The sequence below is a fragment of the Cydia amplana genome, chromosome 8, assembly GCF_948474715.1.
Source record: "Cydia amplana chromosome 8, ilCydAmpl1.1, whole genome shotgun sequence".
Lineage (NCBI taxonomy): Eukaryota > Metazoa > Arthropoda > Insecta > Lepidoptera > Tortricidae > Cydia > Cydia amplana.
The window spans coordinates 5994179-6020787 of NC_086076.1; the positions used below are offsets into that span (position 1 = coordinate 5994179).

Below are 26609 nucleotides of genomic sequence, written 5' to 3' on the forward strand. Positions count from 1 at the left end.
GGGCGGGGAGCGCGAACCACGCATGTCGCACGCACGGGGCGTGGCGCGTGGCGCTGCGCCCGCGCAGGCGGCCAGCGCCACAGCCGCTGCGGATGCTGCGGCGCGCGCACCTGTCGCGCACCCTTGCCCACAGAAACGCGAGTTCACGTGTGATGACCAGTGACAGTGATTGTGAAGCCCTAAGATAACCTGCGCGTCTGAAGCAACCCTAGGTCGGTGTGTTATCTTATCACTATCGTTGTGTGTTTTGATTGCGCGTGCATCCGACGTGCGAATATCAATTGTTTACTTTACGTTAATTTTAAGGAAAAGGATAGTGTCTATAACGGCGCCACGATAATATATAATTATATTAACATTATATTTTTTGGTAAGTAAAATTTTCGCGTTTCATAAAATTATATTTACCTCCAAAGCATATAAACCACTGCAATTAAAATATTTTATACACCTTTTAACAGTGTTTTGAAAAATCCGACAGTTTTTGCACTTCTAGGTATCCATGAACTTGAAAGTAAATATCGGTTAATTTTTTTTAATACCACATCGGTGGCAAACAAGCATACGGGCCGCCTGAGTTTTACACGGTTTTGGGCTTTCTGATAGACTTGAAATTTGGCACATATATACATGCATATGCATAGACGACCGGTCTGGCCTAGTGGGTAATAGTGACCCTGCCTATGAAGCCGATGGTCCTGGGTTCGAATCCCGGTAAGGGCCTTAATTTGTGTAATGAGCACGGATATTTGTTCCTGAGTCATGGGAGTTTTCTATGTATTTATATATAGGTAATGTGTCTGAGTAGTGAGTACCCACAAACAACACAAGCCTTCTTGAGCTTACTGTGGAACTTAGTTAATCTGTAAGAATGTCCTTTAATATTTATTTATTTATTTTAAATAGTTTGGTTACTAAGATAAGGATTTGACACAACTTTTGACCAGGAAAAAATATTAATAATAATTTTCCTTATGAAATCCACTTAGCAGAAAACATAATAACCAAGTCATTATAAAAGATTCATATTCATAATTATGCATCGTGAGCTTGAGCAATAAAATTCGCTTTTATCTGCAACCGCTAAATTATGACGACCTTAGAAAATGAGAGATATAGATGTTAATGTGTAATATGTGTAGGTAGTAAATGGAATCTTAATTTGTGGTTAGTCAAATAGGTATCATACTTTTAAAATGTCGCTATAAAAAGAGTAATGATAATTGCGGTTCAGGCTTTCATTTTACTACTGTAATAAAATTGTGGATGATGGGGTGGGTAACCATAAGGTTAATGAGTAGGTAATTAAGCAGATGCGAATTACGTACATATCGTGTGAAGAAAATTATTATAATATTTTTAGATGTTTTAAAACCTACATCACTGACTGGGAGTGAGGAGACAAGGGTACTTTGAAACAGCCAACGAAAATTTGCACTCCTAGGCATCCATATATCGGTTAATATTTTTTTTTTGATAGACTAGACATTTGGCACATATACATATATATGTACATACATAGAAATGAACAACATTGAACGGTAAAGTTAGCCATCTAACTTAGACCAGAACCTGAGTCTTAAAAATTTAATTCTGTTGTAGTTACAGCCAACTAAAAGTGCATGCAATTTTACAGCTCGCTGTACATTTCAACTTAAGTACTCGTATTTATCTACGTTATTGTTCGATTTTAATTTAATTAGACTACCTACTAATGTTTTTTTTTAACTCTTAAAACAATTTAGAAAATGTGGAAACAAAAATTATGGTAATTTTGACATAATTTATGGGTCTGAGCAAAAACGTCAGTTTAAAAAAAAATACATTATTCTATATATACGACCAATTGTAAACGACGTCGTGGTAAAAGGGGCAAAAGGTCATGCGTACCGTCACGGTAAAACAAGGATTTATTGAGAGGAAGAGCGCAAAGGCTATATTTACAAACACGTTGTTACAGCACACTTGCTTGTATTGACGTAAATGTTGCGAACGATATAATTATAGTTAATATACCTAGTTCCGCAGGAAAGGCAAAGGACTCATCACAACCATTTATCAAAACGTGACACGATCCTGGATGTCAAGACCAATCTATCAATCGTGTAGGTACATTAACAATCAAGTAAACTTTGCGTTATAGATATGTCTATATAGGGTATAGGTACGTAATGTAACATGAACATTACGTACCTATACCCTATAAGTAGAAATTCAATAAGTAGGTACAATGATATATACTATTTTAATTTGTACGTACGATTAACTACATACATACGTAATGATTAACATATACAATATAGATAGCTAAACTTAGTCTATATCTATAAAAATAAAGTACTTAATGGAGGTTGTTGAATCACTACACTTCATGAAACAAAGTCCCCCGCCGTGCCGCGTATTATGTCTGTAAGTAGTAGTAGTAGTAGTAAACACTTTATTGCACAAAACAAGTACATAACACAGAGATAATCCAGTAAATGTGTACAAAGGCGAAGTAAGTAGGTATGTTTCCGATAAACTCAAAAACTACTGAACGGATTTTCATGCGGTACCTATTCTTCTATCAATAGAGTGATTCTTGAGGAAGGTTTAAGGGTATAATTTGTTAAGGTTTTGTATAACCCGCGCAAAGCCGGGGCGGGTCACTAGTAAAATAAATGATAATTGAAAAAATCCAACGTGCGAGAAGTACAACCCTTTACAACGAAAAGTTTTTGCTCGTGATTGTATTTTGCAATCAGTTTACCTATGCCTAATTTCGATTAGTAATCCGAGTAAGATCCATAAACGTTAAAATATAACTGCGGTACCAATAGTAAACATTTTATACTCGATTCATATACCTACAGTTACAAGATTTACTTGATCTGCACTAAATTGGCACATTAATTATGTATTTAATGGCGAACTAATAAAATACAGCAAGAGGCAATAAACTTCTAATACATATCAGATAGAGGACGCTTGCCAAACCTCTCCGTTTCATACCCCAAGTCGGTAAATTAAATAATCGTATATATACCGTATGTATCTATGTGAGAGGTATTAAACGTACTATCAAAATACAATAATTCATATCCCACCGATCACTGATAGGTACAGGAACTAGTAACTATACTACTAGTAGTAGTAGTTAGGACTAGCCTGAGACATAAACTTTTAGTAATTATTGATTTCCATAATACCTAGACATTCATATTCATATTTCTTACATTTAAGCTAAACGAGTTGTTATAACTATGTTTATTTTTAGCACTCGGCGCGATAACTGTAAGCTTTGATTTTGCAATAGTCTTAATGTAAACTAAATATCCAAGGAGCCACGAAGATTGATCGATTGATGTTTGTCTTTGTAACAAAGATCCATCGACTCTGTCTGTGCATAAAGCTAAGATCATATTTCAATTACGCGTCAAGCAGGAACCCGAGGCGTAAAGTTTAAACTTTGATCTTTGTAAAGTGGCACTATTAGTAAAAAACATTAACTATTAAATCCCCTTCAGAATTTAAGGATGTCACAGAGTCCAGAACCGATTTAATTAGAATTCTCAGCGAGTAAAGTGAACGAACCTAGGGCCGAAAGCATAAATCAAGACATTAGTGGGGCGACATTAGTTAACTGGCGAAGCGGTGTGCGGTGCAACGTTCACCATGTATTCCTATTGCTGACTACGAGTAAGTGCGAACGAACCGAATGATCAAACGAACTAATATAACTGTGACATCGTGATCGCAATGAGAGCTATAAGAGCGCTATTAGGTACATGTTCGTCTGACTTCCATCGCCTGGTCTCGGGAAGCAATTGCAACAACATCCCAACGTTGCGCCGCCGCCTCCGCGTCTGATATCATAATCGTCAGAAAGACATAAACTAGAGCTAATTATTAGTGAGACCGGTAGCAGGGTCCCTAGGAGCTGCCGCCGCGCCGGGGGCCTGTAGCCCTATCATTGCATAACGACGTGGGAGAGCGCGCTCGAGTGAAGGGCAGCACCAGAGCAAACACTCGTTAGCGCTGCAACACCGATGATTTCATACCGGTCAAGGAAACGCTTGAAGGAACCTTTGATCGTCAATAAATCTCAACTTTTTCAATTGCCAATTAAAGCCGACTCGTTACGTAAAATACGGTAATTAACTGTTAATATACTAATAGGTCAATCGGAATACGTAAAGTGAGATATCATAATTATCATGTAGGGCCTTAAACATCAGTTGGGTAAGGGCGTCATCGCAAGCAGTCGAGGTGGCTTTAATTAAGAGCTTCTAAATATGAAACAAAAAGCGAAGCGAGATGAACAGCTGATATACATTTCAGTATCTTTAATCAAATATGAAACTTGTTATTAGTGTGGTATCACTCCCTGCGGGAAGTACACGTTTTACAAATCGAATTTAATTCGCAGTGTCCAATTTATAATTAACTCCATAAATATTGTTCATACGCGGAACGTATTTAGTGCCTCGACTCCTCGAGACTTTCGCCGGTAAATCGCACAGCTCAATAAACGCAGGGAGTGATTAAGTATCCTGCGGTTTGTTCAGTACCAGCACGTATATCACTGTTGCATCCGCTACATTACGTATACATGCTATGAGAGGTTTGGCAAAGCGTGAGCCTCGTAATGGTTTCAAGTGCGAGTGTAAGTGAGCCAGTTTAGTTGTTTGTATAACAACCTATCCCAAGTGTCCGCGCGGTAGTCGAGGGCTTTGCCATCGGATCGCGAGTCATGCGAGAACCCTGAGCAAACACGGCGGCGGTGGCTAGTGCTCCCGCGACACAAGTGTTTTGTATTTGTTCCACAAACAACTCCCGCGCGTCCTCTGGGTGCGACAGATAATGTCTTACATTTATATAAACAAATACCAGTTTCATTATCCTTTAACTTGCTTAACACAGTGTTAACTGGTATGTATATGTATAGATAGAACACAGAAGTTCATTTCGGGTCGTAACATTTTTATCCCATAACATAGTAGGACATAAGTTGTGATATATTTTTGACCCAGTTGAACAATAGTACATTACATACCTAGGGAGGTGAATTCGTGAATGCCCCAGATCGCAGGTTTTTGTGGCCCGAACCGAAGGTGAGGGCCATAAATATGCGATCTGAGGCTTTACGAATTACCGCCCGTGGTTTGTTTAAAGTTTTACGTCTTGCCTTGGCCAGGAAGTGAGATTATCTCCTCGCGTAGGTGAGGTAAAATTCTTAAAAGTCGACTAAAACTTTATATAAATAAATATATATCAATCAAATCATAAATAATAGAAAAATAAATACTTAAATATTATATCAAACGTGGTCATTTGCAGCTAGCCATAAATAATTTTTAATCTTCCGTATTGAGCCCATTAAGGTATTTGACAAAGATAAACTTCACCCGATTAGGTAGACGTAGCGTGACATATATCAGGGTTTCGCATCCTATCTCTTACGGAGACGTAATGTTTTCTTAACCTCCATACTTCCAGCGTATCAGTTGCGAGACGAGAGAAAGTACCGGCATTTGCATTTCGTAACCTTTGCTTTTTGAATATACACGAAATTATGTGTAAATTGCAAGAGGTTTGGAAAACTTACGTAGTCAAAAAAAGGACATACACTCGAATAGTCTAATTATTTAAAGCCTTTGTATCACGGAGCCTAAAACCATAATCGTCCATATAAAAGGGAGGAAATTGTTTAATAACGATAACCAATAAATTAAACATGTACCTCAACAAAACTAGAGACCCACCCTGTGGTCTCTTTAGCTCTGCACTTCCTGCAGTAAAGTGTGGCTGTCAGTATTATGTAAGATAAGATTATATTTACAATTTAAGGTAACATTACTTTTAAGAGCTGGCAGCTTCCTCGCTCAACGAATAAGCGTTGCAATTCAGCGAGGAAATGCTGCCAGTATCTTTGGTACTATGCCCCAGGGGCCCTTTTTAGATATAGATGTTTAGTTTTCCTTTTTTAAAAAGTAGTTTTAGTTTTGTAGGTTTACTTTATACATAGGTAACATTTAATATGACAACTATAAGAATAACCGAAACAATGTCTTAATTTTCACCGTTGGTGAGAATTAAAGCAATGCCTTTGTCTAAGCCTCGTAACCCGTACCTATACTAGAAATATTTCTCGTTAATTGGAAATTGATTTCTCTTTAATTCAAAAAAAGTATGCCTAATATTGGTAGCGTCTCTCCTAAATGATATCAACAGAAGTGGAGCCGTTATGGTTTAGAAGCTTTTACCTGTTACATTTAGGAAGATTTATCCTCAATACTAATGTATCTTATTCTGTAGGTATACAGCGGACATTAGCGGTCACCGTGAAAGCTTTAAGATCATTACCCGTTAATATTTGCATGTGGATCGCAAAACATCGCTGCGAGATGTCGCGCCGTGATAACTGCCTCCTAATGCGTATTCAAAGCGAATCACCATGCTAATGTCGTGATTAATATAATGTCACGGCGAAGCCGGTTCGCTAACATTCGGAACACACCAAAATGAACCACGAAGGTCAATGCGGACTTGTGGAACTGTTGGAAATCTAAATGCAATAAGAAATAAAGGATCGTTCCAAAAATTCGTTTCTAATGGCCCCGAAATGAGACCAAATGTGAAAACAAACGGAAGATTCCTGCCGGCTGGCGGCCACGGTGCCAGCTTTTAAATTTTACTACATTATCTGTTCATTGTCACCGATGGCTATTGTTTTTTAGTGCTACCGACAAAGACCGCTGACGTGTTACCGAGACATTAACCTGCGGTCTCGACTCTCGACCCCCTCGGCACCGCAACGCTTCCGTACTAGAATCATGGACCCATAACTAATATGTACTTGCCTTGCTTCCATGTCTATATCTATTGGGGAACAGTACATACAAGGATATCTAGTGCCCATTTTTGTCATATCCAGTGAAATACCAAAATAAGTGAATTGGACATGAATTATTACCAACTTTCTCTGGTGCTATGTATTTACAATTTAAAAATTGTCGCACCATTTCATTAGAACTGGATGAAATTTGATCAGATATGATGGTATTATTTAGAGTAAAGGTCAGTTTGTAAAATAACAATATGTAACTAAGAAAGCCAAGAAAGGCTAAAATAGTTTTACACAAATTGCTAGAAAAGCCTTTTCACGGAGGTGATGTGTATTCGCCGATGATTCATCTGATACCTACTTAAAAACACACAAATGTGTGGTTATTTAAATAGAGTTTGCACACTGTATCATTAGGCAAATGGTAATGTCCCGAAGATAGGTTTGATTAGAGCTTTGCAAGGAGCGGTAGGCGTGCAAGAGCGCATATCGCGCACGGCGCACAGTAAAAGCAATCCCACCAAAAACATTCTGTAAAAAACTAGCCAAGTCTCGATGGAGCTGCTTGTTTATCTCTAATAAGTAATGAAATCTAGACAAAGTCGTGCCAAGTCTTAGGTTCCTTACTGCGATTTCTTTATTATTATAGTTAATGTTGTGTGACTTGGCCGTTGAAGGGTACACAAGGGTATAAAACCAGGTGCTCCATGACACCATTGCACCAATTTGTCGCCAGAACCGCTACCCATTGACGATGGAAAATTGCTTCAGGCTCGCCTATACATAAGTATTATTGAAATACGCAGCTTTATCAAGCCTACAATTGACTGGTTATTGAATCAACGTTTTCCAAGTGGCAATTTTCCATCGTCAATGGGTAGCGATTCTGGCGACAGATTGGTGCAATGGTGTCATGGAGCACCTGGTTTTTTACCCTTGTGTACCCTTCAACGGCCAAGTCACACAACATTAACTATAATAATAAAGAAATCGCAGTAAGGAACCTTAGACTTGGCACGACTTTGTCTAGATTTCATTACTTTTACAGATAAACAAGCAGCTCCATCGAGACTTGGCTAGTTTTTTATTTACAGAATGTATTTGGTGGGATTTCACTTCTTTTTGTAGAAACGTGGGCATATTGATTTATTTTCAATATTTTTTGTAAAGGCGGTATGTCGATCTCTAATAGTTTGGTTGGGCTCTTGTGTTTTCTAATCAGGGTCACCAGGTACCAGATCTTCGATTATCCTAGTTTTTATAGTTTTCCCTTTATGTGGCCATTAGACCCTAACTGTGTACCAAATTTCAGCTCTGAGTTTATGGGAAGTACTAGTTCTATTCTGATGATCATGAGTGAGTGAGTGTCATAAATGCGAAACTTTGAGGGCCTACCGCGAACCACGTTCGACGTGATGCCTCCCTGTCACGCTTACGTACGAATTCACAAGTGCGACAAAGAGGCAACACGTCGAACGTGGTTCGCGGTAGGCCTTCAGCTTTCGCTTAACTTCGGAAGTAAATGACCTACAGACTTGAAATTTTGGATTTTAAGTATGTGATTATAGCTTACTGGATGACGAAAATTTCTGCGTCTGGTCTTATCCAGAGGTTCTCAAATAGGGGCCTGAAAATGCGGCGAAATGGTTCCAGTAAAGGATGGTACGGCAGTGTTTGCTTCGCGCTCGACTTGGCGGGGGCACTGCCGTGCCCCCCGATACCGTCGGTTCGGTGCCCTAGAGTCTGTGCGGAAAGAGAAGAGTCGTGGAATATATTGGGTTGGGCCTCATAGATTCCACGACTTTCAGCACAGACTCTATTTGATTTCTTTTCATCATTCCAAAACATAACCAATCTTTGCTGTCACGCAGCTGTTCATAAAACGTCACTGAATTTTAATTTGTGCATAGCATAGAATAGCGAATGCAATGTAATCTTTTTGCTCGAACTAAAGGGATTAAACAGGTATTTATTTAGTCTTTGTATACATTTAGATTAATTTGCGTTTTTCTTGGAAATAGAAAATCTGTAGGTTTTATTTAGATTGTACTATATGGTGTAATAATGGCAGTGTTTTAAGTTCTTAACACGACAAATGTTTTAAGGTACTGTGATGTCAAGTGTTTTACGGTAGTGGGTGCATTCAGATATGCGATAAGAGTGACTAAAATATGCAGTTCTGAGGTTGCACAATGCACCGCCGCCGCGGCCCCCGCACTGCAGTCTCAACTATTTGATAAAGAGATTAACGACGTAAACGGTAAGCTTTTTGTCGCCAGCAACAATCACACAATTACATTAAAAGCGCTCTATGTCTATAGCTTCATTTGTCTTTTAGGACATTATTCTTTCGAGGTTTAGAAAGACGAACGAGTGGTTGTGTTGATAAAGTAAAGGTTTAGTGGGATTAGACAGTTTATGTAATACCTTTGAGCGCTTGTCATAAACTTAAATAAACTAGAAGAGACTTTAACAAATAAAGGAAATGTTTTACATTCTGAAATGGTACTTAAGATTTTACTATTATAGGTATATGAACTATGATTATAACAGTTAGACGCTAGTTAAATAAGGATTTTATGATTGTACAGAGAAAAGTGTGACTAAATATAAATATTAATCCATTAAACTTACTCTTGTTATTGTTACTACATGGAGTGGGTAATCGTCGTTGATACTTCATAAAGGCTTTTTTAAATTATGTTACAAATTTATGCGAACATGTTCAATTTGTCATTCAAGATATAAACAGCTTTCACTGTGAAAGCAAGTACTGATGCCATCATATTATTTTCTATTGTGACACAATAAGTATTAAAAATAAATTTTGCCTAGAAACTTATTTTCTTAGAAGCATCTGTTATGAAAAATATTCATGTCAACTCGAGTTAAACCTACCTGTAAGTATCGAGTGTCTTGAAACTCTCATAAAATCAGTAACAATTTTGGTGATATCTCTCTCATCTCAATATACTATTTCGACACGATTACCTAAAGTCGACCGAATACATGAATCAAAAACAAAACACTTTTGAAGGGATAAATCCAGTATTGAATTAAATGGCCGAATCCGATGTTAATAAAAACTCTAATACTATAACACCACGAAATGATAGCAAGTCACGCGATAGCAACCCCATTTTAAAGCGATTTATTATTATTATTATCAAACCAAAGGGTTCAACAACTTCAAAGTATTCAGATAATTACGTGTGTAAATAAATATCAGTACATATTATTACGAATCAGGTGCATAAAACACAAAGGCAGGTTTTCGTAGGCTGATGTAAAACCAAACTTATATCGACCGGGATTTACCGTGATTACCTTTTGTATCAAGTTTATCATTCATATAATACATATCATAACTAACCGTGTATCATTCAAAACTTGCATTCATGGCTTATGCATAAACTAGGTAATAATATTTACTAATAATTTAATAAATAACTTATATAAGTACGTAACCAAACATGTTATTAAAGCAGCTAAAATATACCTACTTATTTACCTTTTTAGGTAGGTTGGGGCTACCCTGGTCATCCAGTGACCTTGCGATTCGAGCGAAGACCCAATATCACTGGATTACTGGAAGAAAACCGAATGGTCGTTTTTGTAAGTAGGTACCTAAGTGCCATACTTGGATTATTTTTCATTCGCCTAGGTATGTAAAGCATAATTGATGATTAGGATTACGGTCTACGCTAACTTAACTGAAATAGGTTTACATTTGATTACAAAGTACGTACCTATTTAGATAAAATTAGAACATTGCAGTTACTACATTTGTACACAAAATCGCTTGCAATGCTTACAAAATTAGTTTGGTATACCGCGTTAATCTTGCAGTCTAGTGTATACAAATTAATTGCTAGCTTGCGCAATGGACCGGCCGCCGCGCCGTCTGCTGCCGTCTCTAACCTACTTGCCTGATAGTCACAATTCACAATACCTTCACGGAAAGGATAAGTACAAACATGTAACACCCCATGAGCCTGCTTAAAGGTCCCTTAACTTTTCCCGCTCAAATATTTTATTCGTGATGCCTTTGTTTACTCAATCGTTTTGTTTTGTTTTAGAAGTATATTACTAATACCAGTGGTACTTGTGTTATGTACCTATGTTGTATCTTTACACACTGACACGCCTCAGAATGAGGGCGTGAGGTGACACGACCTAACACAAGCTGATAACGTGAACGCATTCTAGGACTTCAAGCTCAGTGCTACAAAAATCGTTACAATAACTCGTTCTATACTATCCTAAATAATCCTAATAGTATTCTTAGTTTAGTTATATGATTCATTGGTGATGTAAGTATATTGTCATTGGCTGGATTAACAAGCCGCCGTGAGTGTGAGTTGTAGTTAAGGTGGCAGACGTGCTTTGACATGCGTTCCACCCATTTGACAGGGGCGGTTGGAACACGTGCATCAGACTAGCATTCCGGGATTTAATTAGGGGTTTAAAAACAAACAAAATTCGAAGAGCGGCTATTACGTTAACATTATGACGAAGGTCCTGTGAAATACGTCAAATCTTGGTTAGTTTTACGAAATCACTTAATACGGTGGTTGTAAAAATATAATTGCGTACCGCGGTGAGTCATGGAATTGCAACATCAGTGCAAATTTACAATAAGTGGCCACCAAACGGCATTCCAAAGAGCCCGCGACAAGTAAGCTTGCGCTCGCGATTACGAAGTTGCATACTTACAATACAACCGAATCAAGCAACAACAGAACTGCTTAAATCAAGTATATATTTTACATTTGCATGTAAATTAAAATTAAAGTCTTTTAGCTTCCCTACCGTTAGAGTTTTCCGAAACCACTTTCGAATCATAATCATCAATCGATATTCCCAAAAGCCACGCGAGATAGCCACACTAACCTCCTTTACAAGAAGATCAATGAAAGTGAGTGATGAGAATTGTAATTTGAATGCTAATATCAAAGGATTAACAAGCGCCGGTGTAACTTGATCTGCAATTTATCTGTATTAAGATCTGAGATGACGACGCGGTGGACTCGGCATTCAGCATGGATTACGATTAGTGTCTCATAGGACGTGTGTTGTAACCTCGGCATTACGTTTTAAATATAGATCTCACTGTCTCCGAGTTTTCTTTGTGACGATGTGTCGTAGGAAGCAGCAATTTAGCGATAAATCTTAACAAACCTGCCCCACGTACTTGCACGAAGATGTTCATTGTTAACACGTCACAGATTCAATATTATACTCCGCGTCGGAACACTTTCATTAAAAGATACTATCTGCCATCTAAAACCAGCCCAGATTAAAATAAACTAACAGTCACTAGTCAGCTGTGGTCGGGTGGTCTATTTCATTTAAGAAAAGCACATATCACGATCTAAATAAAAAACACACAAGCATATCTTCCTTTCCAGTATTTAATATAAGGACGGAAGCCGCATGACTCGACAACAAAAAATCCGATTAATTTTCACCGTTGTTCTGACGCGCCCATTATGTTGGATGAATCGCTGTGTGAGATTCCGAGGCAAACGTGCGGGTAGACAAAGATACACGTTACTACATTGTACGTTGTCACGGCGAAAACTTGTAGCTTAGAAATAAACATGATCTCACCAGGAAGTATTCACACAATAACATCAGGAAGGGAGGACGAAAATGTTTTCTTGCGGTCACTGAATGCCAACATACGCGATGCCTGGATTGAAATTGCACTTCATCATCATATATCATATGACGAGAAGAACTTCTATAGGTTCTTAAAACAATGGCAAATAAATGTAATTCGATCAACCAAAAATGCGAGAGCAGATTGAAATATTAGCGACCTAGCCGATAAAAAACTTTTTTTTATACTTTCGCCATTTTGAACTGTCATTTTTTCAGTTTCACAAATTTTCAGTTGGCATCTATATTTAGATTTCCGGTTGAAATTTAATATGGCGAAGGTGTCTCGAGAATATTTTTTACAAGTTTTTGTTTACTTTGGCCTCTCGGCTAGTGTGGGTCAAATCTTAGAAGATAATTTGACTGTCAAATCCAATGCCAACCCTGGTGTAGTTTGATAAGAAAGAAAGAACCAGTATATACCACTGTAACTATTTGGCTTGGCACCGACTTCAAACAATGCAGTTGCTAGCGCATATAAAACGGGATAATATTTTATTTTATCCTTTTTGAAGTCAGTTTTACTTTTTTTTAAGATTAATTTTATGATCATTTTTATGGTCATTTTAAATTAAATTAGACATTATCTGTCTTATTTAATTTAAAATGGCAGTAGGTACCGAACTAGTAAACCGAAAAAAGCAATGAAAGTGCAGTCGCACCTGGAAGTACGCCGCTAGCCGCGTTGGCTCCCTTCCAGCTCCACTGAACTTTGACAAGGAGCCGACAGTGGTGTAACTACAACTACACTACCCACATCCATGTGTCTTAGTCTAGCGCGTAGCGCGCCAGTCTGCTAGGCACACTTACAGAGCGCATCGCCTCATTATAACCAGTATTAAGGCCTGTGCACACCGGGTGCGTGTGCGTAGACGTGCACGTGCACGTGTGCGTTGTAATATACAGTTCTTTATGAGAGACGACACACCGCTTGCGTGACGTGTGCGTGCGCGTCTCCAACATTTTAGCGCACGCGCACGTGCACGTCTACGCACACGCAGCCGGTGTGGCCTGGCCTTAAAGGCCTGTGCACGCCGGGTGCGTGTGCGTAGACGTGCACGTGCACGTGCGCGTTGTAATATACAGTACCTTATGAGAGACGACACACCGCTTGCGTGACGTGTGCGTGCGCGTCTCCAACATTTTAGCGCACGCGCACGTGCAAGTCTACGTACACGCAGCCGGTGTGCACAGGCCTTAAGTGTCATCTTCGATTAAGTGGTTGTCGCCGCCCGGTCACAGTGACTGGTTTTATTATATTGAACGCTCACCTACTTTTAACCAGGGATGTTGCGAACATCCGCATCCGCATCCGCAACCGCGGAACTTCCGCATTATTTTCAACATCCGCATCTGCATCCGCATCCGCATAAAATCGATGCGGAGCTTATGCGGATGCGGATGTCGAACCAGTCGGTACAGGAACGTCTTCGCGGCGGCGTAAGTGTTAGGTAATTTCGTCATTACCTATAACGTAATCGTCTAGATCCAGAAAAGTCGACCAAGTTACTGTTTATTAAATATAACGCACCTATATTCTTGCTCAAATACTAAACATTTCGTTTATTTTTAAATAAAAAAATACAAAAAATGTAATATTTGACGTTTTCTTAGTACATAATCTTGTCATCCGCATCCGCATCCGCGGATGTGAGCCTTTAAATATCCGCATCCGCATCCGCAACATCCCTGCTTTTAACAAGCGTCGTGAACGCACGGCCTATTAGACTGTTATTGATAAAAATGATAAAGGATACCTAGATTACCTTTATTAGGCGGACCAGTATATATTATGTGTAGATAGATGGGTTAGGAGATCAAGTTGGACTATAGGGACAAACTCACCAGCTGATTGGTTTGTTAATAAGGTAACAGATTAATTTTGTTTACAAGACAGTAAAAATGTTTTCACCACACCAACTGGTAAAGGCTCTCTTGATTGTTCAAAAACTGATAGTAAAGTTGCATTTTATCCACATGTGAGGCAAAGTAATCAAATGTAAATTCTGAGTTGTTTTCTTAAATGTTTGCTGATAAAATTGACTTTTAAATGATGATTTTGAATAATAAATACATATTTAATAACATTTGATTTTGTTTGATATATTACAGTATTTCCTTCGGGTTAGTGTGGTGTAAATTTTGTGTTTCACTCGGGGGCAAATTCTATTTAACCCCCGTGCTTTGAAACCCTCGCAACGCTCAAGATTCCATTTTTGGAACCAGTCGCTACGCTTTCGCTTGCTCGGGTATCAATATTAGCACGAGCGGTTAAACAACAACTTTGCCCCCTTGTAAAACAAATACCTATTGTGCTGAATTTTGTGTGCACTAGTTTCAAACAACGAAGGCGGGACGGTTTTAGGAAATCAGTCACCTCACACCTATTCGTTCCTAGGTAATTGCACAAGCTCATAAATTTACATAATTACAACTCGGTTTCGGTGTCGACATAATTATATGACAAATCTGGAATTCAAATTTAGGTTTGTTCCTACCTAATGCGCGCTGCTAGCCTAGGCTGTAGTGACCCTACCTACGAAGCTGGAGGTCCCAGGTTCGATCCCGATAAGGGTTTATATTTGTGTTTCTTGCGAACATTTGTTCCCGAGTTATTGATGTTTTCTATGTATACATTTGTTATATAGCACCCATGTCTGTGAAAGATTGTCGCCAAATATTAATTTTATCTGTATTTGTGTTCATTGTCACCGGCCTTTCATAACTATAACAAATTCGACCCCTATCCAATGTCAGGAAGTGGTTCTAATTTAGCTTCCAAGATTTGACCCAAAATAACATAAATACTTACTACCTACTAATGGGGAAAGTTAAATAAAAGCTTCTAAAAATCTAACACCACAACAGTATTTACCTCTGACTTACAACTGGACACAAGGAAGGTCAATATCACTAACAACTGCGAGAAGATAGACATCTCTATCTAATTGATCTTTAAATTGAACATCTGGTTTTCCACTCCACTTCTGAATAAACCGGGTCAACGTCCTCGCATACGAGTGCTTTCCCTCTGAATTTCGGAATGCCTAGTTGAAATGAATTTGTTGATTGTATTGCACTCTATATGGTTCTTGTATTAGTGTGAGCAAAATCAACAAGAACCCTTTTACGGTTTGACAATTCTGTCAAAACATTCGATTTTAAACCGTGTTTCTTTCACTACAGGGTTAAAAAGACGTTAATATGAGTTTCTTTATCGAAGCGAAGCGCTCTTTCATAAAGAATCATTAAACGTAATTATTGTATCAATCAATGATAGATGGATATTTGAGAAGTTATTGATCACGTCCGCTGTTCAATTGCCATCAGATATATCTAAGCGGCCAAGTTGCTAAAAACTAGTAAACATGGACTCTAACCGCCTTGACAATAGAGGCGTGTTTAGATATTTGTGAGCACCTTGCTGGCGACTGTATATCGGACAGTGGCGGGTCGGATCGGACGTCAATTACTAGCAATATGCGTCCGCGACGAATTGGGCACGGGAATGAGTGCAGCTACGTGACCAGAGCGGTCCAGTCATACGTCAGTATTTTGACCGCTTTTGAACGCACATTGTAACAATTTGGACACAGTTTTCACCCACGAAAACGAAAACGGTTTATGCGTTCAGGGTCAAACGCTGTTTTGGATCTGATTGTTTGTGCACACTATTCCCATTTATCTGAAAACGGAATTTGGTCGAAAAGACAATCGAACTGTTTCCCGTTAAAACTGTTAAAAATTACTTAAATTGTAACATTTGTAAAGGAGCACTAGCGAACGTTGAGTCGAAAAAAATCTTTATTTGTTATTTTAGAGTTTCTGGTCGGCTAAATGACGAGTTACAAGAATAATTCTCGTCATTTTGCTCGAAAAAAAAATTGCGGCTATTATCCCTTTTAATAAAACACGTATCTAATGCTTATATAGGTATAACTTCAACAACGGCCCCGTCAAATACGCCCTAGAACGTAGGCGTTCTAGGGCGTATTTGACGGGGCCATTGATGAAGTTACAATACTGGTAAATTGATAAGTATGCCGAGACGTGACGGTTCATTCCGACACACCATCGAACACATAATAATCATGGCCCAATAATCCTCACTCACTGGAACTAATGGATTCCGCTACTGGTTAAGTGTAGTGTAGAGTGCAGTCTACTAGGACTCGAGTGCAGTAATACGCTAAATATCAGTAAAATAAATTATGCTTATTTTTAATAAGCCATCTTTCCAACATTAGAACTCTTAATCGACCCGAAATTTAAAATATCAATAAGCGTATTATAATTGAAGTGGACACCACAATGGTACAAGAATATTACGCAACTGACATGGTGCAGACAGCGGAAGGCAGGTCTGAAACAGCCGAACATATACGCCCTAGACAAACGGCTTAACTAGGGTTACCAGACGTCAGGTTTTTCCTAGACATGTCAGGAATTTGGGTCACTTGTGAGGGCTCGAGGCGGAATGACGGGATGTTTTAATTAAAATAAGTTTTTGGCAAAAATTTAATTTTTGGTACAAGCTTTTATCGCTGACTGTACTTTTCTTACGACAGACAACTAATATTCATCGAGACAATTCTAAAAACCCCTAACACAATTAGGTTGCGTTGTTTCATCACAGAGTTCCTATGGCCACCATACCATCCATCATCAGATCAGTTCGACAGTACCATATTATTGTATTGTCATCAGATCTACATACAGCTGGCAATTTTCATGACGCTACGATCCTTGGAAGATGGTTAAATTAGTTACCTTAGATTCCATTACATGTTAGTTACATACAGGTCGAGAGTTCCTATGGCCACCTCCTGTCTCCATCATCAGATCAGTTCGACAGTACCATATTATTGTATTGTCATCAGAACTACATATAGCTGCCAATTTTCATGAAGCTACGATCCTTGGAAGATGGTTAAATTAGTTACCTTAGATTCCATTACATAGTTAGTTACATACAGGTCGACCTAATAAAAGCTTGTTAAAAATATAAAGTTTATAACAACTATACAATAGTACATTACATACCTAGGGAGGTGAATTCGTGAATGCTCCAGATCGCAGGTGTTTGTGGCCCGAACCAAAGGTGAGGGCCATAAATACGCGATCTGGGGCTTTACGTATTACCGCCCGTGGTTTGTCTAAAGTTTTACGTCTTGCCTTGGCCAGGAAGTGAGATTTTCTCCTCGCATAGCGGGGAGAAAATCCCACTTACGGGCCTAGGGTGACGTAAACTCTTATACGTTTTCAAGCTGGCAATTTTGTTTTTCAAGTTCAATTTAGTTGATTCATATTGCAAACAATACATTTTACTAAAGTAAGCGTAAACGTTCATGCATCTAATGCGGCATGTGATAGTAGATCCAGAAATTGTATCAGGAATTTACAAATGTCTGTCTGGCAACCCTAAGCTTATCCGGCTTGATCTGCTGACAGTGCATTGTTGAAAGGTCGAAGCGGGGGCGTCCAATCACAAACAAAAAGCACTAACTACCTTTAAGCTTCATACAATCTTACTATCATTGTCTTTAGGGCGTCAGACAATGATTCCGGCCATCCGGGGTCCACGAACTGCACCGGAATGCAAATAAATAGATGCATATAAACAGGACGCCTCGCACCTGCGGCGGTGTTTGATATAGACAATGCGTCGTGTCGCAAATGACGGGGACGCGGGTTACATGCTAACAACGACACTGAATAATCACAGTCAGACAGACGGTTAGAATTGATTCTCAAGACAAAATAAAGCTAGATGTTTGTTTTGCAGGGCGAAGTGTTTATGAAGTAGCATGTAAGATGTACATCTTTTTAATATAGAAGCGCTCGATACGAGTAAATTATGGTTCGTAAAGACAAAGTCGCAAGTGACTCACGACGCGGGTTACATGCTAAAAACGATGCTGAATAATTTTTGAGTTAGACAGACGATTTATTAGAAGGCTGATTAAAGAGAAAGGCTGTATATACTTTAAAGTAGAGTCGCGTACTGAAGATACTTAACCGAGCCTAAAGCCCGTCACAGACGGAGCAATAATATATCGGCAGATACCGTAAGATACGGCATCTTAATACGATATCTTTTACGTACTATTTGAGAAAGTCCACACACGACGCTGTAATATATATTTTGGTATCTGACGATATCTTATCGCAAGGCATCTGCTCGGTATATTACGGTATGTTTTGGTATAATTCGTCTCTCTCACAATGTAGCTACACAGAGAGCGATATATATTTTGGTATCGTTGACGTGAGTGGTGCTTAGCGATATTCTAAGATATCTGTCGGTATCTGCCGATATATTATCGCTCCATCTGTGACGGGCTTAACCCCGATGAAGTAAAATTTTCCACCATGGTTGGAAGGCCAGGTCAGGTGGTAGTCGTAATAGCAAATAACTTAGGGATAAGTTATCAGCGAATAAGAGAAAACAATAAATATAATTGTGTTACAGACGGGGCGATGTTAAGCGTGGTGGTAGCGCTGGCGTGCCTGAGCTTGGCGCGCTGCTCGCCGGAGCCCCACGCGCTGCGCGTCCACCCGCGTAACGCACACACTGCCCTGGTCAGTTTTATCCTTTAAAGTGGCAGCCCTATGCAGCGCCCATTCGGAATAATCACGGCACGATTTTTCGCGAGACCCATTCCCGTGGCTTTGCAATCTATTACTAATAACTTAAATTATATTTAATAAATAAACAGTCAGCTCAGTCTGTACCCGTAGGTAGGTATTGCCTGAGCATTCACTGTTAACAAAACAGCGAGCTTTTGCAATTGTCTGTAGTTAAACTAAACAACGAATAGAGCCATGTCGGTACGAAGATTTCGTCGATTGTTCTGGATCGTCAATAGGTACGCAGCGCCAGAACAATGAGAAATGCTCGGGCCGCAAAAAGCTCGAAGCAAATTTGCTGTTTCGCTAGACTGCTTGTCAGAATGCCCATGTTTGCCATGGCAGCTTTTATAATAACACGGGCTAGAATGTTCATTTCGAGTAAATGTTTGAGTCCATTCGTATCGTAACATTTGTAACTGACAAAGCGTGCCCCGTCACCTAGCTAAGAAAGGGTATATATATTGACTTTGACTAGCACTGATTTATTTGACAACAACGCCGAGTTCAGACGGACATTTCTGAATTCTCTTCAATCAAGACTATGTTATATGTTTTCAAACAAACCAGTTTTAAATGAACAAACATGATTGTTTTCAGGAACTTAACGGAGTCCTGGGCAAGATCGAGGAGAGACTACGGGTATTGGACGCGGTCAGTGCGGCTCAGGCCAAGCAAGCGCGCAAGCTAGAAGTCATACAGGACAAACTAGGTCAATTAAATTATAATAATAAGCTGTATATAGGTAGAATCAGGCACATTTTCAGGCTCAGGCACGAAACGACACATTTCTGGAGTAGAGTGCGTCAAAAGTAGCAAAGTGGCTCATAGCAATTATATTTGTTGGATAGTAGGTTGGATACCAAAATTCCTCAAAACAATAAAAAACAAAACCCTGACATAGTTAGTGAGACATCCATCAACATGTTTACCGTTTTAATTATTTATGCCTCAGTACCTATAGCAACAATAAAAGTTAATACTGTCGCGAAATTTAACGTATAAACGTTAATGTATTTAGCGCCACATCAATATTAATGAACATCATATAGCTCATAAAGTTGTGTGATGTTTGTCGTTGGTGCATGTTAACTAAACTGAACGCACGGTGTTTTCTAAACCGCAGAACTAGGGCGCAATACCATATATATGTATATTGAATAGATTGTGACATCGTAAATCTTGTGATATGTCGAATTTTGAGTAAGCTAACTCTACGCAGGCTTTGCATTGACAAAATGTGCAGGTCGTTGCATAAACTTCAAATTTCTATGAAAATATGACGTTTATAAGTGGCACTTCCACCTACACCTTGCTTTGAAGTCAGAGGAAAGTTATTTCAGCCATCTACGATTTAATGTTTTAATACATTTCGGCTTTTTCGATATACCAAAATGAATTACTTACATCATGCTTTATACCAAAACGACACAGTCATATGTTATCATTAAAAAAAGTCGAATTGGCCCTCTCCTCATCCGGGAAACCGATGAGCGACGGGTCTATTGTGTCATATCCTATTTTAGGTCGCAACTTTCGCAATATCACTCCCGCAGTAATTGACTCTATTACAAGGGCCCTTAATCAATGATTAAAAGATGATTGCGACCACCCATCGCCTTATTTGAATACAGATACAAATGCACCCTGTACAACTAGATCAAATCGTAAGGAATCTCTTTACTTGTAGTAGAATACATTTGCCTTGGTTGACTTTATTATGAATTTATGACGTTCCACAGTAAGCGAAATAACTTCTGTTTATATACAGATCGAGTGGAGACCACACTCTCGTTAAGACTGGAAAGAGCTCAATTAGCGGCTGAAAGACTGGAACATAGGATGCATCTGCTTCAGACTAGTGTTGAAGTAAGTATAGTAATTCTGTAGGTATTTTCGACTTATGCCCGCCTTCCACGGCGAGCGTGACGGACTCCGTACCGAGACTCGCGACGCCTAACTGCAAAGTGCTTTCACAGAATGAGATGAGAGTATGCGGAGCAGACTAAACGAGTTCAAAGACTCACGAAAGGGTTCGCGGTGTCGAGCGAATTCCGTGCGGTCTAGAGAAAGGTTAGGGATTTTTTAATAAGGAAAAAGTTTGTGCTTTACCACATACATACCTGATGACAAGAGAATTTAGAACCTCACTTTCATGCACGTATAATACTGACAACTGATAATCTTAAACAAGAAAGTTATTATTTTGAATTAAAGTTTTTTGTGCATTTTAATTTTCAGGCAGCAGTTAAAGAAAGTGCGGATAAAATAGAACGCAGCGAAGAGAAAATTTTAGTGCTTGCGCAAAACTTGACGAGTCATATAACCTCACACACACATTTGCTAGAAAAGGTAAATCAAATGATAGAAAATACATCACATAAGTAGGTAATCTATAAACTAAGGTTAAATAGTCAAGCCGAAAACATTTAGAAGGGCTCTTCTTCTATGTATTTACTTTCAGTTACCGATTTTTAATATAAATTTTCACAACGATTATTCAAGCCACCCAGGTTACTGCCCGCTTTATAATAAGGCCGTGCCGTAGGCCTATGGAATATAATTTGCACCTAGAATAGAAGCCCACATTTTGTAAAACGGTACTAAATAATAGTAAATGATTCCGCTCAAATTTTTAGGCCAGCGGCGCCTACGCCGAGACCTGGCGCCGAGGTTTGATCCTCGAGTCGCTAATGCGGGATGGCCTGTCGCTAGTGAACGTGACGAGACGTGAACTAGCTGACGGGCTGCGCGCTCTCGCCAGAAGGCAGCGGGACGCGCGCCTCACTTCCGCGGACTTAGAGGCCGCCTTTTCGAAAAGGCTTACTGACAACACTTACAAGATCGACTTGAAGGTAAGATAGAATCCCTAATGCGGGACGGCCTGTGGTTATATAAATGTGACAAGACGGGAGCTAGCTGACGGTCTGCGTGCTCTCGCCAGAAGGCAGCGGGACGTGCGCCTCGCCTCCGCGAACTTAAGGCCGCCCTTTCGAAACGACCTAGAGGATGCCACCGTAAGATTGCGCACCCGTTAGTTTAAAATCTAACGTAGGTTAAGTTACAAGATCGACATAAAATCCCTAATGCGAGACGGCCTGTAGTTAGTAAATGTGACGAGACGAAAGCTATGGCCTTAAAAGCCGCCTTTTCGAAATGGCGTAGTTGAGACAACACAACACAACTACAATCGACGACTGCTGCATTGAAGACTGGGCACCTTCACCAGAACGCAGCACGACACGCGCCTGGGACAAGTCAAATTAGAGGATGTTATCTTTAAAAAAGTTTAGTATAACTTATTGAAAATAAGGCCCTGATCAGGGACGGGCTGCGAGCTCTCGCCAACAAGCAATTCATTACTCCGAAGGCAATTAATTACTATAATAGACGAATCCAATTCAAAAGAATAATTAATTCGTTAACAAACAAGGTCGATGCGGATCATTAAGTAAACAAGGCCCTTTAAGTCACAATCACAACATCGACTGATTTTACTGTCCGAAAAAAACTAAGGAAACACTATAAACAAATGATGTCACTTGATAAATATGCCGTGGTACCTAATTGATTACCTAATTGTTCATAAAAGGCAAAAAATAGCCAACTTTGCACATTTTGAATTAGTTACTTAAATAAAATTATCAATAAGTTATTATGTTTTCTGTAAAGATAGATTGACCACGTTTCCTGTCCACAGATGCAGGAGATGATGGACGCACAGAAGCGTTTTGTGGACTCCTGTCAGCGTGTGCAGCTGGACGACCCCACGCACGTAGCTGACGTGCTGGACAAATTGATCGACTCGCTTATTAATAAGTACGTATTTTACTACTTCATACTTTACCGTCAACAGACGAAGCCTAGTTCGCTCTTTAAGACGAATAAACAAAAGAGCGCCGCTCTTTTTACCATATACTCCGTTGATCTCTCTTAACTATCAGTTTCATAACCCACCACTAAATTTAGTTTTTTTAGCATTCGAAAGAAGGTTTAGCGATCTTGACGTGTTTTTTAGGGTTCCGTAGCCAAATGGCAAAAAACGGAACCCTTATAGATTCGTCATGTCTGTCTGTCTGTCCGTCTGTCCGTCTGTCCGTCTGTCCGTCTGTCTGTCCGTCCGTATGTCACAGCCACTTTTCTCCGAAACTATAAGAACTATACTGTTGAAACTTGGTAAGTAGATGTATTCTGTGAACCGCATTAAGATTTTCACACAAAAATAGAAAAAAAACAATAAATTTTTGGGGTTCCCCATACTTCGAACTGAAACTCAAAAAATTTTTTTTCGTCAAACCCATACGTGTGGGGTATCTATGGATAGGTCTTCAAAAATGATATTGAGGTTTCTAATATCAGTTTTTTCTAAACTGAATAGTTTGCGCGAGAGACACTTCCAAAGTGGTAAAATGTGTGTCCCCCCCCTGTAACTTCTAAAATAAGAGAATGATAATACTAAAAAAAATATATGATGTACATTACCATGTAAACTTCCACCGAAAATTGGTTTGAACGAGATCTAGTAAGTAGTTTTTTTTTTATACGTCATAAATCGCCTAAATACGGAACCCTTCATGGGCGAGTCCGACTCGCACTTGGCCGCTTTTTATTGAAAAATAAGTCACACCAAATATGTAACAATTATAAATCATATACGATCATTACCATTATTGCTTGCTTACCTTTTTCCTAATTGTTAAAAAAAAAACGAAGTATAGAAAATAAAGTAACCGAGAACATTTACCTGCCTATTCTCTTTCTTATGTGTGGCTTTATTACTGCGCCTAAGCATAGACTAGGAATCCTCTAGACGGAGTTTATCAGTTTAGAGCAATTATTTCATGAAACCGATGCTGCCAAAAATACGGGGGAGCGGGGGGACGAGGTGAGCGAATCCCGTGCCGTGATTGGTCCGTTTCAAAGACACGGACCAATCACGGCACGGGATTGACTCGAAGATGGAGTAAAACTACCGTATAAGTTGCAGAGGGGGTAGCGTTACTATGCTCAGTCTAGCAGCTAGACTCTAGCTAGAGGATGTCTTGTCTGTGCGCCTAAGTAGCCGAATATTTATCAAGTATTTGGTACATTGAATATTACTAAAAAGCCTTACTATCTTGTTTTCAGAACAAATTCCACATTTCAAGAGCTGCAAGACATCAAGGCTAGCATGCGCAATCACGATTACAAAGTAATGAAGTTGCTCAGTTCTGGGCGACCTCTGCAGGTCAGTAATGTCAGTATAAGTCAGGTTAACACGATATTTTAACGAGAATTTCCTACTGCACAATAAAAACCGATCCAATCAATCCCATTTGGTATAACGTGTTGGTATAACCGTTCAGTCCGTTCTACATAGATCTCATTAATAAAGAATTTTGTTAAGGAAGAACAAACAAAATTCACTTGCGGAGCAAGACGACAATTGGGTTCAAAAATTTGTCATTTAAATTAATGGCTTTTCTTTCTGACAGAAAGTTCAAATTATTTTGACAGATTTTTGTGGAACAAGGGAAAATAGCCTCCCTTAATTATTACGTCCAATAAAAAAAATCTAAATGTTTGTTGCAATTTTTCAGAGTGACACTACCTGTCGACGTTTAGAGACCGTGTTCCGCAATGCGTCTCACGCGACCTTCAAAGAAACTGAGCTGCAGCAGCTAACCGAGAAGTTTATCGCGCTGACGGAACGCGCTGACGCGACGCTGCAGCGTCTCGAGGCGCGGCTTGGCGACGACGCCGACGCGCCGGCTCAACCGTCTGATGATGATGTCACCTCGGAAGCGGATCGGTTGATGCAGAAACTCAAAGGAATTAAGTTAGTTTGAAGGCACACTAAGGGCATATTAGACGGCACGCGAACTCGCATGCGATTTTAGTTACATTGCGGACTACTGAGGTGACATTAATTCAGCCGACCGATCAAATACCGCAATGTAATGAAACTCGCATGCGAGTTCTCGCGCCGTCTAAATGAGCCCTAAAAGGGAGTGTCAGCACTTAAACTCCGAACTCCGAGCCACACTTTCCCTATAATATGACAGGGATAGGCGGATCCACACACAACGAGCTGCCTCACAAGGCAATTGGCGCGCGAAGCACCTCGGTCTGTGTAGACGTGCCTCGCCCGAGGCATTACGGCCCTTATATTAAGCGGATATTTATCCATATTGGATAAAAAGACTCTAGCAACTTATAGTAAACATTTCTACACAGCATAGTTATTGTGCAAAAGAAATTATCTAGGTTTGATCCAGAACTTGTATACACAGTCAAATCATGATTATTCATGTATTACCTCTTTTTTATACCTATATGACATATCATATTTGTAGCTCATACATTTTATCCGTTGTATTTTTAAATGTTGGAGGTGGAGCTATTGATACTTCGCCACTTGTGCACACAAATGTTTGTGTTACTCGTTCTTGTAAAAATTACAAAATGATATAGGTACCTACACTAGACTAGGGCATATAATATACTACAAGTATAAGAAAAATGTCCCTGCAAAAGGGGAGAAATATCCCTATATTGTACCAACCTACTAGAAAGTAGTCCAAGGAGTACAACTGTGTATTACCTGTTTTATTTAAATTATATTAAAATTTCAGAAGTGAACAAGAGTCAGAAGATGAATACTGGGGCAGTGATGAGGACAATGAGTTTTTTGATTATGGGGGTGAAGATGACAACAAAAAGAATGATGACATCCTGAACATGACCCCAAAGCCAGATCACCATGATTTGGAAACACCCTCAACAAGGGCTCCACACCGGAGACATCTGCACAAACATCCTTACGACCGGGGCCCTACCTGGAGGAAGCCTCCTGTGTAACCATTTATGATAATTTTATATAAAAAATCCTTATACCATTATGTATTATTGTTTTATTTACTACCAGCATCCAGTTACTGCCAAGTTGCACACTCAAAAGCTCGGGTTTAGTTTCCACTCTGGGGCAGAAACTATAACATAGATTCTGCTTAAAAAACTAGAGCAGTGCTACAAAAATGAAGATTAAATTATTGTGTAGTCAACAACGCTGTCACTCATATATAAATAAAAAGTGGTATTTTTATTGGATCAGATCAGATCTTTTACTTCATAATACTTATTAGAACATGGAGGCTGAACTTCCCCCTAAGCAGTTGTATGCTATGTTAGCAAGTACCAGTGGTGGAGCGTCCATAGAACTCGATTCCCACCGGCTTGCCCGTTTAAAGACATCTGAGAACATTTTTCTCTGATGATCAGAAATACCAAGGAAATAGCAAGCCAAACAAACTTCGGCTTACCCAGTGAACATTTTTGACACGCCACTACTGGCAATTACTGAAATAAGTTCAAACAGTTGGTTTATCAGATTCCAAATGGTGGCAGTTTATAATCACAGGCCCATACATTTGTTGAACACCATCCATCCATCCACCATAAGGCAGTCTTCACAGTAGTTGCAAATTCGCATGTTACTCTGGTGTTTGAG

General features: G+C 39.3%; 2 protein-coding genes across 2 annotated transcripts in view; one reads left to right on the plus strand and one right to left on the minus strand.

Annotated features, from left to right (window-relative positions):
- LOC134650223 (uncharacterized) lies at positions 1–25989 on the plus strand. The gene is made up of 10 exons (XM_063505166.1): positions 1–212; positions 18963–19072; positions 19721–19832; positions 20892–20989; positions 21362–21472; positions 21760–21975; positions 22821–22939; positions 24248–24347; positions 24700–24938; positions 25735–25989. The coding sequence occupies exons 2-10, from the start codon at positions 18971–18973 to the stop codon at positions 25958–25960; spliced, it is 1323 nt and encodes a 440-aa protein (XP_063361236.1). The 5' UTR covers positions 1–212; positions 18963–18970; the 3' UTR covers positions 25961–25989.
- LOC134650426 (Golgi-associated PDZ and coiled-coil motif-containing protein-like) overlaps positions 1–26609 on the minus strand; it is a 70813-nt gene that overhangs the window by 42857 nt on the left and 1347 nt on the right. The window lies entirely within an intron of this gene.

Bases quoted from the DNA above. Each gene is read 5' to 3' on its own strand.
- LOC134650223 (XM_063505166.1), top strand. From the start codon at position 18,971: ATGTTAAGCGTGGTGGTAGCGCTGGCGTGCCTGAGCTTGGCGCGCTGC. The intron at 24,348-24,699 runs GTCAGTAATGTC...GCAATTTTTCAG, and splicing joins GTTCTGGGCGACCTCTGCAG to AGTGACACTACCTGTCGACG. The intron at 24,939-25,734 runs GTTAGTTTGAAG...TTAAAATTTCAG, and splicing joins CAGAAACTCAAAGGAATTAA to AAGTGAACAAGAGTCAGAAG.